Source organism: Phoxinus phoxinus, assembly GCF_949152265.1.
Source record: "Phoxinus phoxinus genome assembly, chromosome: 12".
Lineage (NCBI taxonomy): Eukaryota > Metazoa > Chordata > Actinopteri > Cypriniformes > Leuciscidae > Phoxinus > Phoxinus phoxinus.
Window position 1 is genome coordinate 12,631,939 of NC_136887.1, and position 9,303 is coordinate 12,641,241.

The 9,303-nt window shown below is 36.7% G+C and overlaps 1 protein-coding gene across 2 annotated transcripts; it reads right to left on the reverse strand.

Annotated features, from left to right (window-relative positions):
• Positions 1-1,318: 1,318 nt before the first annotated feature.
• LOC307008060 (uncharacterized protein) lies at positions 1,319-9,241 on the reverse strand. Of its 2 annotated transcripts, XM_079630620.1 has the most exons (4): positions 7,919-9,241; positions 6,981-7,040; positions 5,363-5,465; positions 1,319-2,513 (listed from the first exon to the last, which is right to left on the reverse strand). In XM_079630620.1, exons 1-4 carry the CDS (start codon positions 8,129-8,131, stop codon positions 2,200-2,202), a joined length of 690 nt encoding a protein of 229 aa, XP_079486746.1. In that variant the 5' UTR covers positions 8,132-9,241; the 3' UTR covers positions 1,319-2,199. The 2 variants fall into 2 exon arrangements, with proteins under 2 accessions (XP_079486746.1, XP_079486747.1); XM_079630621.1 differs by lacking the exon at positions 6,981-7,040.
• Between the last annotated feature and the right edge of the window lie 62 nt (positions 9,242-9,303).

A 9,303-nucleotide genomic window follows, 5' to 3' on the forward strand; every position in this document is an offset into this window, starting at 1 on the left:
AGATAATTTAACATCTTATTTCCAATAATATGAACTATTATTCCCTATTTAATGTTTTATTTATGCAAGTCAGTATATTGTGGTGTCCACATGACGACCCTATATCACTGATGTATTAGATTAAAAAACTTATAATTGATAATTTAACATCTTATTTCATTATTTTATGTTTTATTTATCTGTGTAAGACAGTATATTGCGTGTATTAGATTAAAATGCTTATACTTAATAAATTAGCATCTTATTTCAAATAATATGAACTATTTTTCACTATTTTATGTTTTATTTATCTGTGTAAGACAGTATAGTATATTGTGGCGTCCACATGATAACCCTACATCACTGATATATTATAGATTAAAATACTTATACTTGATAAATTAACATTTTATTTCAAATAATATGAACTATTATTCACTATTTCATGTTTTATTTATCTGTATAAGACAGTATATTGTGGTGTCCACAAGATGACCTTATATCGATGATGTATTAGATTAAAATACCTCATAATTTAACATCTTATTTCATTTATTTTATTTATCTGCACTGCTTTTTATTTTTAGAGCTAATTCGTAATATTTCATCTGCTCAGAAAGATTTTAAGGTTCTGTGACTTTAAGATAGACGCACAACACACACTAGTTCAACCTGTTTAAGAGATTAACTTTTAAATGCTTATACTCGATCATTTAACATCGTATTTCATTTATTCACTATTTTATGTGTTTTATTTAACAACTATGGTTTTTATTTCTTAAAACAACCATTATTGCCTTTAACCAGATAGACGCATAAAGATCACCTGATTAATATCAACAGATGTTTAAAACTTACTTTAAAATACTTATACTTTGATAAATGAACATCTTATTTCATTTATTTTATGATATTTGTCATCAATGCTATTTCTTTAAACTCATTCCCCCGTTTTCATTCTCTCCATAGATTGGACGATGCTGTGCCATCTGAAAATCAAATCCATGACAGATCTCTTCATGTTCATAATTTCAACGTTCTGTGAACATTATCCTGTTATAATAAAGTATATATTAATACATAATGCCCCCTGTAATATTTATTAATATAATAGTCATTTATCCTTGTTTTATTCCTCCGTTTGTCACAAATTCTGCGTGTATCCCCATATGGACGCTTACGTTTTGTTGGCACTTCAATACTTACCAAAGAGTAATCGTGATCCATGATGTACACAACAGCTATAACCACCACTTCCGCATTTGTCCACGTGATATTGCAGAAACCAAGCATAGAGCGGATATTGCGTCACTGACAGGCGACTTTTTTTCCGGGACGGACAATTATTTAAATTTGGAATTTCTCTGAAATAAAAAAATCTTTGGAGACTTTTGGGATATTGTAAGTACATAACTGCAGGAAATATATCACACTGTCCAAGTGATTTTTGGATCTTTTATTACAAAATTGTTACATATTGTATCTTTAATGGTGCCACCTTGTTATCAATAGTAAAAATGACAAGTTTTACCTCTTCCCAACAGGGAAAACCACCAACAATCAAAAATGCATGATTATATGGTGTCATGGCTTTGCCATCAAAAAATGTGGTTATAATGGAAGTCAATGGGGCAAAAACAGCCACGAACAGTAAATGAGGGAGAAAAAGTTACAATCTGATGTTAGAAAAACTAACAATGCATCAAAACCAATGTTGTTTCTAATCTTTCACATGTCCAAGACTGTTATAAAAGGTAAAAAAAAATCCAGTCCACAATCACATTTTACCGGTATATTGAAAATAAGTCATTTTGTGTGTTTTTTCCCCCCAAATCAGTGACATCATTTATGAATTCGGCAATTAAAGAGTTAAAATCCTGAATTTTTTTTAAACATTTAGTAGTTTTGATCAGGACTGAGGTTGATTAATAGATTTATGCAACAACAACAAAAATATATATATATATTTATCCGATACATTTTTACAGCAGTTTAAAGTAATGGCTGTTTTCAGCCATGAACATAACGAAAGGGTAGTGAATTTGCCCACGGTGTATTTTTGAGTTTTTGAAAATTTTCAAAGCATTTTCCCCAAGTATGTGCCTAAAATCAATCCATTTGCTGAAACACGGAGAAAGTTATGGCCAAATTAAGACTCAAAAATACCCCATAGTGGATAAAAACATCCCCAACAGCACATAAGGGTTCATGGAAACGCTGTCATTTCGCTTTTTTGCTAGGTTTCATTTTTTTTAGACATTTAGATACAAGCGCTGTAGATTTGGGCAAAATGGAAAAGTGGCTAAACAGCCACGTCTTTACAACTGCTTTAAAGACCCGGATCATCAGCCGAAACACTTTCCACACGAGCGTCATGGTAACCCGCACGAGCTTCATGGTGACCCGCAGCAGGAAGGGCAGCAGGAAGACCAGCAGCAAGAAACCAATCAGAGCCAGCACAGCATACTTGATCACCGCAAACTTGATCACAGAAAACACTCCCTCGGTGATAAAATTAGTGATAGATATTGTCTCTGAATAATACACACACAAAGAGGAAGGAAAAAAAGGACATGTTAATTAAATGTTGCATTTTCAAGAAAATGAGTGTGATTTCTCAGCACTATGTTATCAGAATTGTCTTTATTATTGTGTAATTTGCTATTTTTCCCCAGTATCCCATTTGATACTGCAGGGATTCCCAAACTGTTATACATTTACATTCTAAGCTATTTGGAGTGGTTGCTATCTGGTTTATGTTGTGGACGGTGCTTTGCTCTCCTCCAATAAGACGCATCTATATTTATAGCACAAACTAGTGTGGGAGGAGTTAGGATTTCAGATTTGGCACATCACCAGATTTTCAATGATTCTTAAACGACTCGCCAAATGAATCAATCTCTCTAAATCCCTCCTTTCTGCGAGCTACTCTGCTCTGATTGGCCAGACAGCTCAGTCTGTTGTGATTGGTTTACCGCGTACACCACTCGTCGAAAACAAAAACTCCCATTGCCATAACAACGTCAGCTCTGCGTGCATGAGGCTTCCCACACCGTAAACTAAACACAGTAACAAACAATGACGATTTTACCATATCAATCCGAGCGCGAGTCCGATGATGAAACGCTAGAAGAACTAGTTATTCAACCCGAACCTCCATCACAGGGACGACTGGAGCTGGACGTTTCAGTGATACGCTACTCAGTTTGAGGTACATTATGAGATGTTGCAATTCCTCACCATCAGCATTAACAAGTGCATGTCCATCAACCGATTATTTTACTTGTAAGTTACTAATTTATTTACCGAGTATGTTTGTAATATATTGCGGTGAACACGTGGAAACTGTATCAATAACAGTGCATGTATGCAAATACGTTAGCCGAGCTCTAGCGTGGTAAAACAAATCTTGCTCCATGCTTAATCTTTCCTCAAAGTAGTGAGAACGACAGACAACCTGCATTAATAGACAGAGTTGTATGTAATAGTGTCCCACCGCTGATCAGCAGAAGTATTTCATTAAGACAGTGATACCATGAGTTAGCCAGTTAGCAGGAGACCTAACAGTTACACAATGTAAAACTCAAAACTAGTATTTTAAACACTGTCTTTCAAGAGCAAGCGGTTTGCGAATCCTGCATTGAACTCCGAGATTTGAGAAGCAGTCGTCAGTAAAATAAAGGGAACACAGCAAAAGTTTAGGATTATACTGCTGTGGTATCGTGGTAATGATGAATTGTAACCACAGATTCTTCACATGCTCGTCCTTGGCCAGTGAAAAAAAAATGTCTTTACCGTCACATTGTAGAGCACAGCGTCTCCTCGACATGATGCTGTCCAGTGTCCACAGGAATCAGCTGCCGGTTTGAGGTTTAAGTTTCCCTGGTGTCTGCGCGCGCAATAAGTGGGCGGGCAATATGCAAATGTTACATCTTGACGTCAAGACGAAACGGCTTATGACTCGTTTGAAAAACAATTAATTTCATTGACTCGGAGTCGACTCTTACTTTTGAAAGACAATAACATACGGTGCACTTTCAGATTTAAAACTTTGCAGGATGTTTTCATTCACTTAGAGCTATATTACACACTACATGAAAGGTCATTTTTAAAAATCCATATAGGGGCCCTTAATTTAAGCCTTGTCTGTGAAACCCATGTGTTGACCCATGAACATGTCTTACTTGGCAAAATCACAGTGACCGTAAAGGACATTCTGTGTGAACAGCCCCTTACATGCCAAAGTTTAACTATAACAATAACTATATTAGTTATTTCTAATAAATATATGCATCACCAACGCACAATATAACTGCAGTGTGGGCTGATAATAAACCGAATGTTTTGTCCTCTGCCATTTTAAATGCTTGAATTCTGGATTCTGAATGGCTCTAAATGTGTTTAGTCAACTGGAGAAAAAAAATTATCTGAAAGTGATTCCAACGATATCGTTTCTCTGTTTCGTTATCGTTATACTTTTTACTATTCTCATAGAATTAAACCGATTATTAAACTTTTAGTTTCAGGGCTTGACATTAACTTTTTTGCAAGTTTAAGTGGTTTTCCAAAGTTACACTAGCCACAATTTTGACATTGATGCCATGGGGAAAAGAAAATATTTTTAGTATTATCTCATAATTTGGCAGCAGGTTTATTAGGCTGCTGTCACTTTAAGACCTGACGCACTGATCCATTATACAGTTACACATGCGTTTTCTTTCTCAACTCTTTACATTCACTTAAAACATATTGACTGTGTTTACTTGAATACTCGCAAAGACTGGCATTTTGACATTATTTTGTGTGTATTTAACTGTTTAAGCGCAATAGGCAGCGAAAAATAACTACATTTAGTACCGAGAGGCGGCTTTATCTGCCTACACTTTTGGGTGTGAGCACAAAATCTGCATTAATGAGTACAATTCATCGCAATCCCACTCCGAAATTAAAACCCTGTAACAACAACAATATTCACCCGGAGCAACTGGAACAAGTGAGGGTTTGTGTGTAACTCACTGTTGGAGAGAAAGAGCAGCTGGTATCGTATAGTCTATCTATTCTGCAGAAAGTCAGCATTGGAAGCGTATCTGAAATATTTCAGAATCGATATAACGAAAAATCTATATTTTTGACAACACTAGGATACGTTACACCACAACGAACGATATGCTTAAAACTTTTGTCATTCCACAGATACAAAGTGACAGTTTTTTATATTAGCATTACGATAGCCTAAGCTACAATGTAACAGCTCAAGCTTGCCAGATGATAGAAACGCTTCATGTGGCTTATATTATAATGATAATTACACACTGAATTACATTTATCTTTGATGTTATGCATATTCAAGTTACATAGACCCTGCGAGATGACCTTTACTCACCGTTCACTCCCATAGCTCCGAGTATCTCAGACACACACACAGCAATGACATTCAGTCCACTGGCAGCTCCTTCAGCAACAAACTTCAGCAACATTTTCACAAACTGAATGAAACATTAAGGAAAAGAATAGCGGTTAGGTTCCAGTACGTGTCTAGGTAGTGAGCATTGAGGGCGGTCTATATCTGAACTCGACTCACAGATCACTGTTGATCATTGCACTTACCAATGTATGTCTATGGGGCAAAGCGTTGCATCGGGGGATGTAAGTACGTAGTAGTTAAAGATGCATAATATAAAGTGCGAACGAGTTAATTTAAGTCATTGAATGTAAGAATTGGACTTTTGATGTATTTTTGATATAAATTAACATATCCGGACAAACAGTGTCATGTCATAATACAGTATTTGGCTCTGTGTTAATTATATGTTAGGCTGGTAAATCATTGCTTTTGCATTTACAAAGTAGTAAAGCTTTTATTTAGTCAATATCAAACGAATAATTTCGCTTATTGTTGGGCATATGCATTTCATGGTAATATTAGTCAGGTTTAATGTTCGATTATGAGGGCTTTTTTTGCCGTGCGCCGGTTCCTCTTTTTCATTTCCGACAATGGCGAGCGAAAGAGACAGAGTGTTGTTGCAGCTGGAGCTAATCGACGTTGAACAACAAATTAGTTTATTGCAAATGTTTAATCGCAGAAGAAAAAGACGACGTTGTTGAAACAATGGCGGTATAGCGGGAGGGGGAAACCGGAAAAGCTACACTCCGGAAATGATGTATAATCTGACCAATCACAGCCCTTGCGGTGTGCGTCGCCTCGTCGCGTAGTTACAATTTTTTGGAGGTGCACGCCATGGGGGTAATCCATCCGCCCGGGAACTGAAGCCTCCCCGGGAGCCGCCATTGTAGCAGAACTTCACCTGCTGTTAGCATTCCATTGACTCCCATTCATTTTGGCGTCACTTTGACAGCAAATAACTTTACATCTGAGGCGTCCAAAGACTCAATTTGTCCAATATTTATTTCTAAGAAACACGACAATGTATAAAAGGCTCCATTACCTTGTATCTTACGTTATGGCCCCATTAGTCTCAGCCTCAGACGTCACGCCCACGGAACGTTGGCTAAACGTCAGATGCATATGGTACACTTAACTGGAAACACTTCAGGAATGTCGAAGTCGTCATCTGATTGGTTGAATTTTATCGGATTTCCGGGGGGCGCGAGTGTCGCGTTTATTTTCGGTCCGCCAAGAAACAAAGCGCAGACGTGTGATTGCGGAAGAAAAACTGTTGTGTTTACATGAGTGACAATGAGCATTTATCAAGATCAGCTAAACGTATGATTCTCAAAAGTATGCGAGCATAGACTCTTTAAGAGATGTCCAGGAGTTTTGTTTGAGGCACTTAGTGGAGACTTGTTGCACGCCGGTCTGTTGTTGTGGGGACATCGAGCTACGGCGGAAGGGTCGGAGAGGGGTCTGCGGGGGTACGCCGTCGATTCGACGCAGAAGCATAAAACAGGCTGAACACAAGGATGAGCAGTGCACGTGTGAAAGCAAGTGAACAAATCAGTCCGTGGGACACGAGCTCTGACACTTTTTTACTTGTTCTTACCATTGCAACAGAATAGATGTTCTCTGGGCCAAACACTGAGTCAAGGTACAACACAGCATTCTGGGTCAAAGAGAGGTGGGTGAGGGGGACACAAGCAGAGGAAATTAGGCCAAAGGATGAGTGGAGGAGAGGAAGGGGTTAAAGAAGGATTAACAAGAAGAGGGATGGCATGAGAGAGAGATAAAAGTAGGGAGAGAACCGTGAATACCACAAACCAAAAGTATACGCATTCATTAGTGAAGGTTCAGTTACAAGGTAACCAGAATTCAGTAACCCAGCTAACAGAAATGTTCTAAGAATGTTTTGCTAGTGTTTAGAATATGTTTAGAAAACGTTCTGTTTTAATGTTCTGAAAATGTTTTTTCTTGGTGATGTGAACCCTAGGAAACATTCCATTTTATCATTTTGCAAACATTATGGAAAACTTTTGAATGTTTATTTTAACCTTCCATGAATAAATAGCCTAATGTTTTTGTGCAAACTTTCTGAGAATTTAAAAGAGCAGATCACTTATATTCAGATATCTAGAATATTTTACTAACGTTGCTGGAAGAACGCTTGGTCATGATTTTGAGGGAACTTTGCCAGAACGTTAACAAAAGTTCTGAGAACATTCCCTGTTAGATGTGAAGACAAATGTTTAACAACCATTTATGTGTTTCTCAGGTGTTTCTCCTTAGGCAAAAACCTGTGTAATATGTGTCTCCAGTATGAACTAAAATATTTAAAATTTTCTCAATATCCAGCAAACGTTACATTTGTATCTATTTTCAGGAGAAACGTTTGAAACAAAAGTTCAATGAAACAGTTTAATGTAAGAGCAACGTATAGCCACTATGCAATATGTTGAATGGTTAAATGAGTGACATTTTTCCGTAGAATAAATAGCCTTACATCATCTCACAAATATCAAAACAACAAACTATATATGTTTTTACCTCAACACAAATCTCAATCACATGGGTGCCAACAATGGACTCCACGTATCTTCTCAAGCCGTCCAGAGGTTCCAGAATAACGGACCCAAAATCATAAGAGCCTGGATTGAACTCCTCAGCAAACCCATGACATAAGACTGAACGAACCAGGACCAAGAACCCAAAGTACAGCAGCTTTTCCGAACTTCTCGAGGCAACGTTGTGAACAGACATCCTTATGCCGGACGAGCACACGACTTCTGATAGTTGAGAAAAGAAACACACAAAAAACGATGTGCACAATTCATACAGTCGGCATCTAGTTATAGTTGGGGGCGTGGTCTAATTTTTTTTTTCAACAAGGATCGATGCATTAAATTGATCAAAAGTGACACTCAAGGGTTTTACACTGTTATAAATTTTTACTTGATATAAATGCTGTTCTTTCAACTTTGTTCATCAAATAATTCTGCATAAAATGTATCATGGTTTCCACAAAAATATGAAACTGTTTTCAACATTGATAATAATAAGAAATGTTTCCTGAGCTGCAAATCAGCTTATTAAAATGAATTCTCATCATGAGTAATGGTGCCGAAAATTCAGCTTTGATCACGTGAATAAATTACAGTTTACTATGACATAGAAAACAGATAGCCCATGTTAAATTGTAATATTACAGTTTTTACTGTATTTTTGATCAAATAAATGCAGAAGAGAATTAACAATCTTACAGACCCCAAACTTTTCAACAGTAGGCTAGTGTACAATAGTACATTTACTATAATTAGGGTAGATTGGTAAAAGTCACTGACAGGTGGGTTGAGAGCACAAATGACAAAAAATTAGTAGACATGCAAACATATTCAGATTTAGCATATTAATGATGCATTCACCTCATAAATCATGACACACTGCTCTAACACAGGAAAGTGAATACAAGTTCAAGTGCATGCTTTTAAAATGAAAGACTTCTACAATTTTGCTTTTAAAATGAAAAAGTATTGGTATTGGTATCGGCGATACTGGCCCTGTATTTACTTGGTATCAGATTGTTACCGAAAATTGCAGTATCACTTACCCCATCTTGTGTTTCTTATGAAATTTACAATAGCGCCCGAGGTGCGTGAAGATCTGCACGCTCACACTGGGACATGTGCTTTTTCAATAAATACAGGATTATTATATGGAGTACCAAATATGAAAATAGAAAAATGAGAATATAAAATGTGCATAAATATGCATAATTACAAGCAACTGACCCTGAACCAAACCCTAATCCTACTCCGCTGTATAATTACACTGCAAGGGCACCTTAAAATAAAGTGTAACCATACAATTTCTAATAAACTTATTAATATACTAAACCATTCTCAATTTAAAAATAACGAGGAAAGAAACTTTCC

Coding starts and splice junctions, on each gene's coding strand:
- LOC307008060 (XM_079630620.1), bottom strand. CDS start 8,131: ATGTCTGTTCACAACGTTGCCTCGAGAAGTTCGGAAAAGCTGCTGTAC. Junction 7,041..7,918: donor TGATTGAGATTTGTGTTGAG/GTAAAAACATAT, acceptor TCTTTGACCCAG/AATGCTGTGTTGTACCTTGA. Junction 5,466..6,980: donor ACATCTATTCTGTTGCAATG/GTAAGAACAAGT, acceptor TGTTTCATTCAG/TTTGTGAAAATGTTGCTGAA.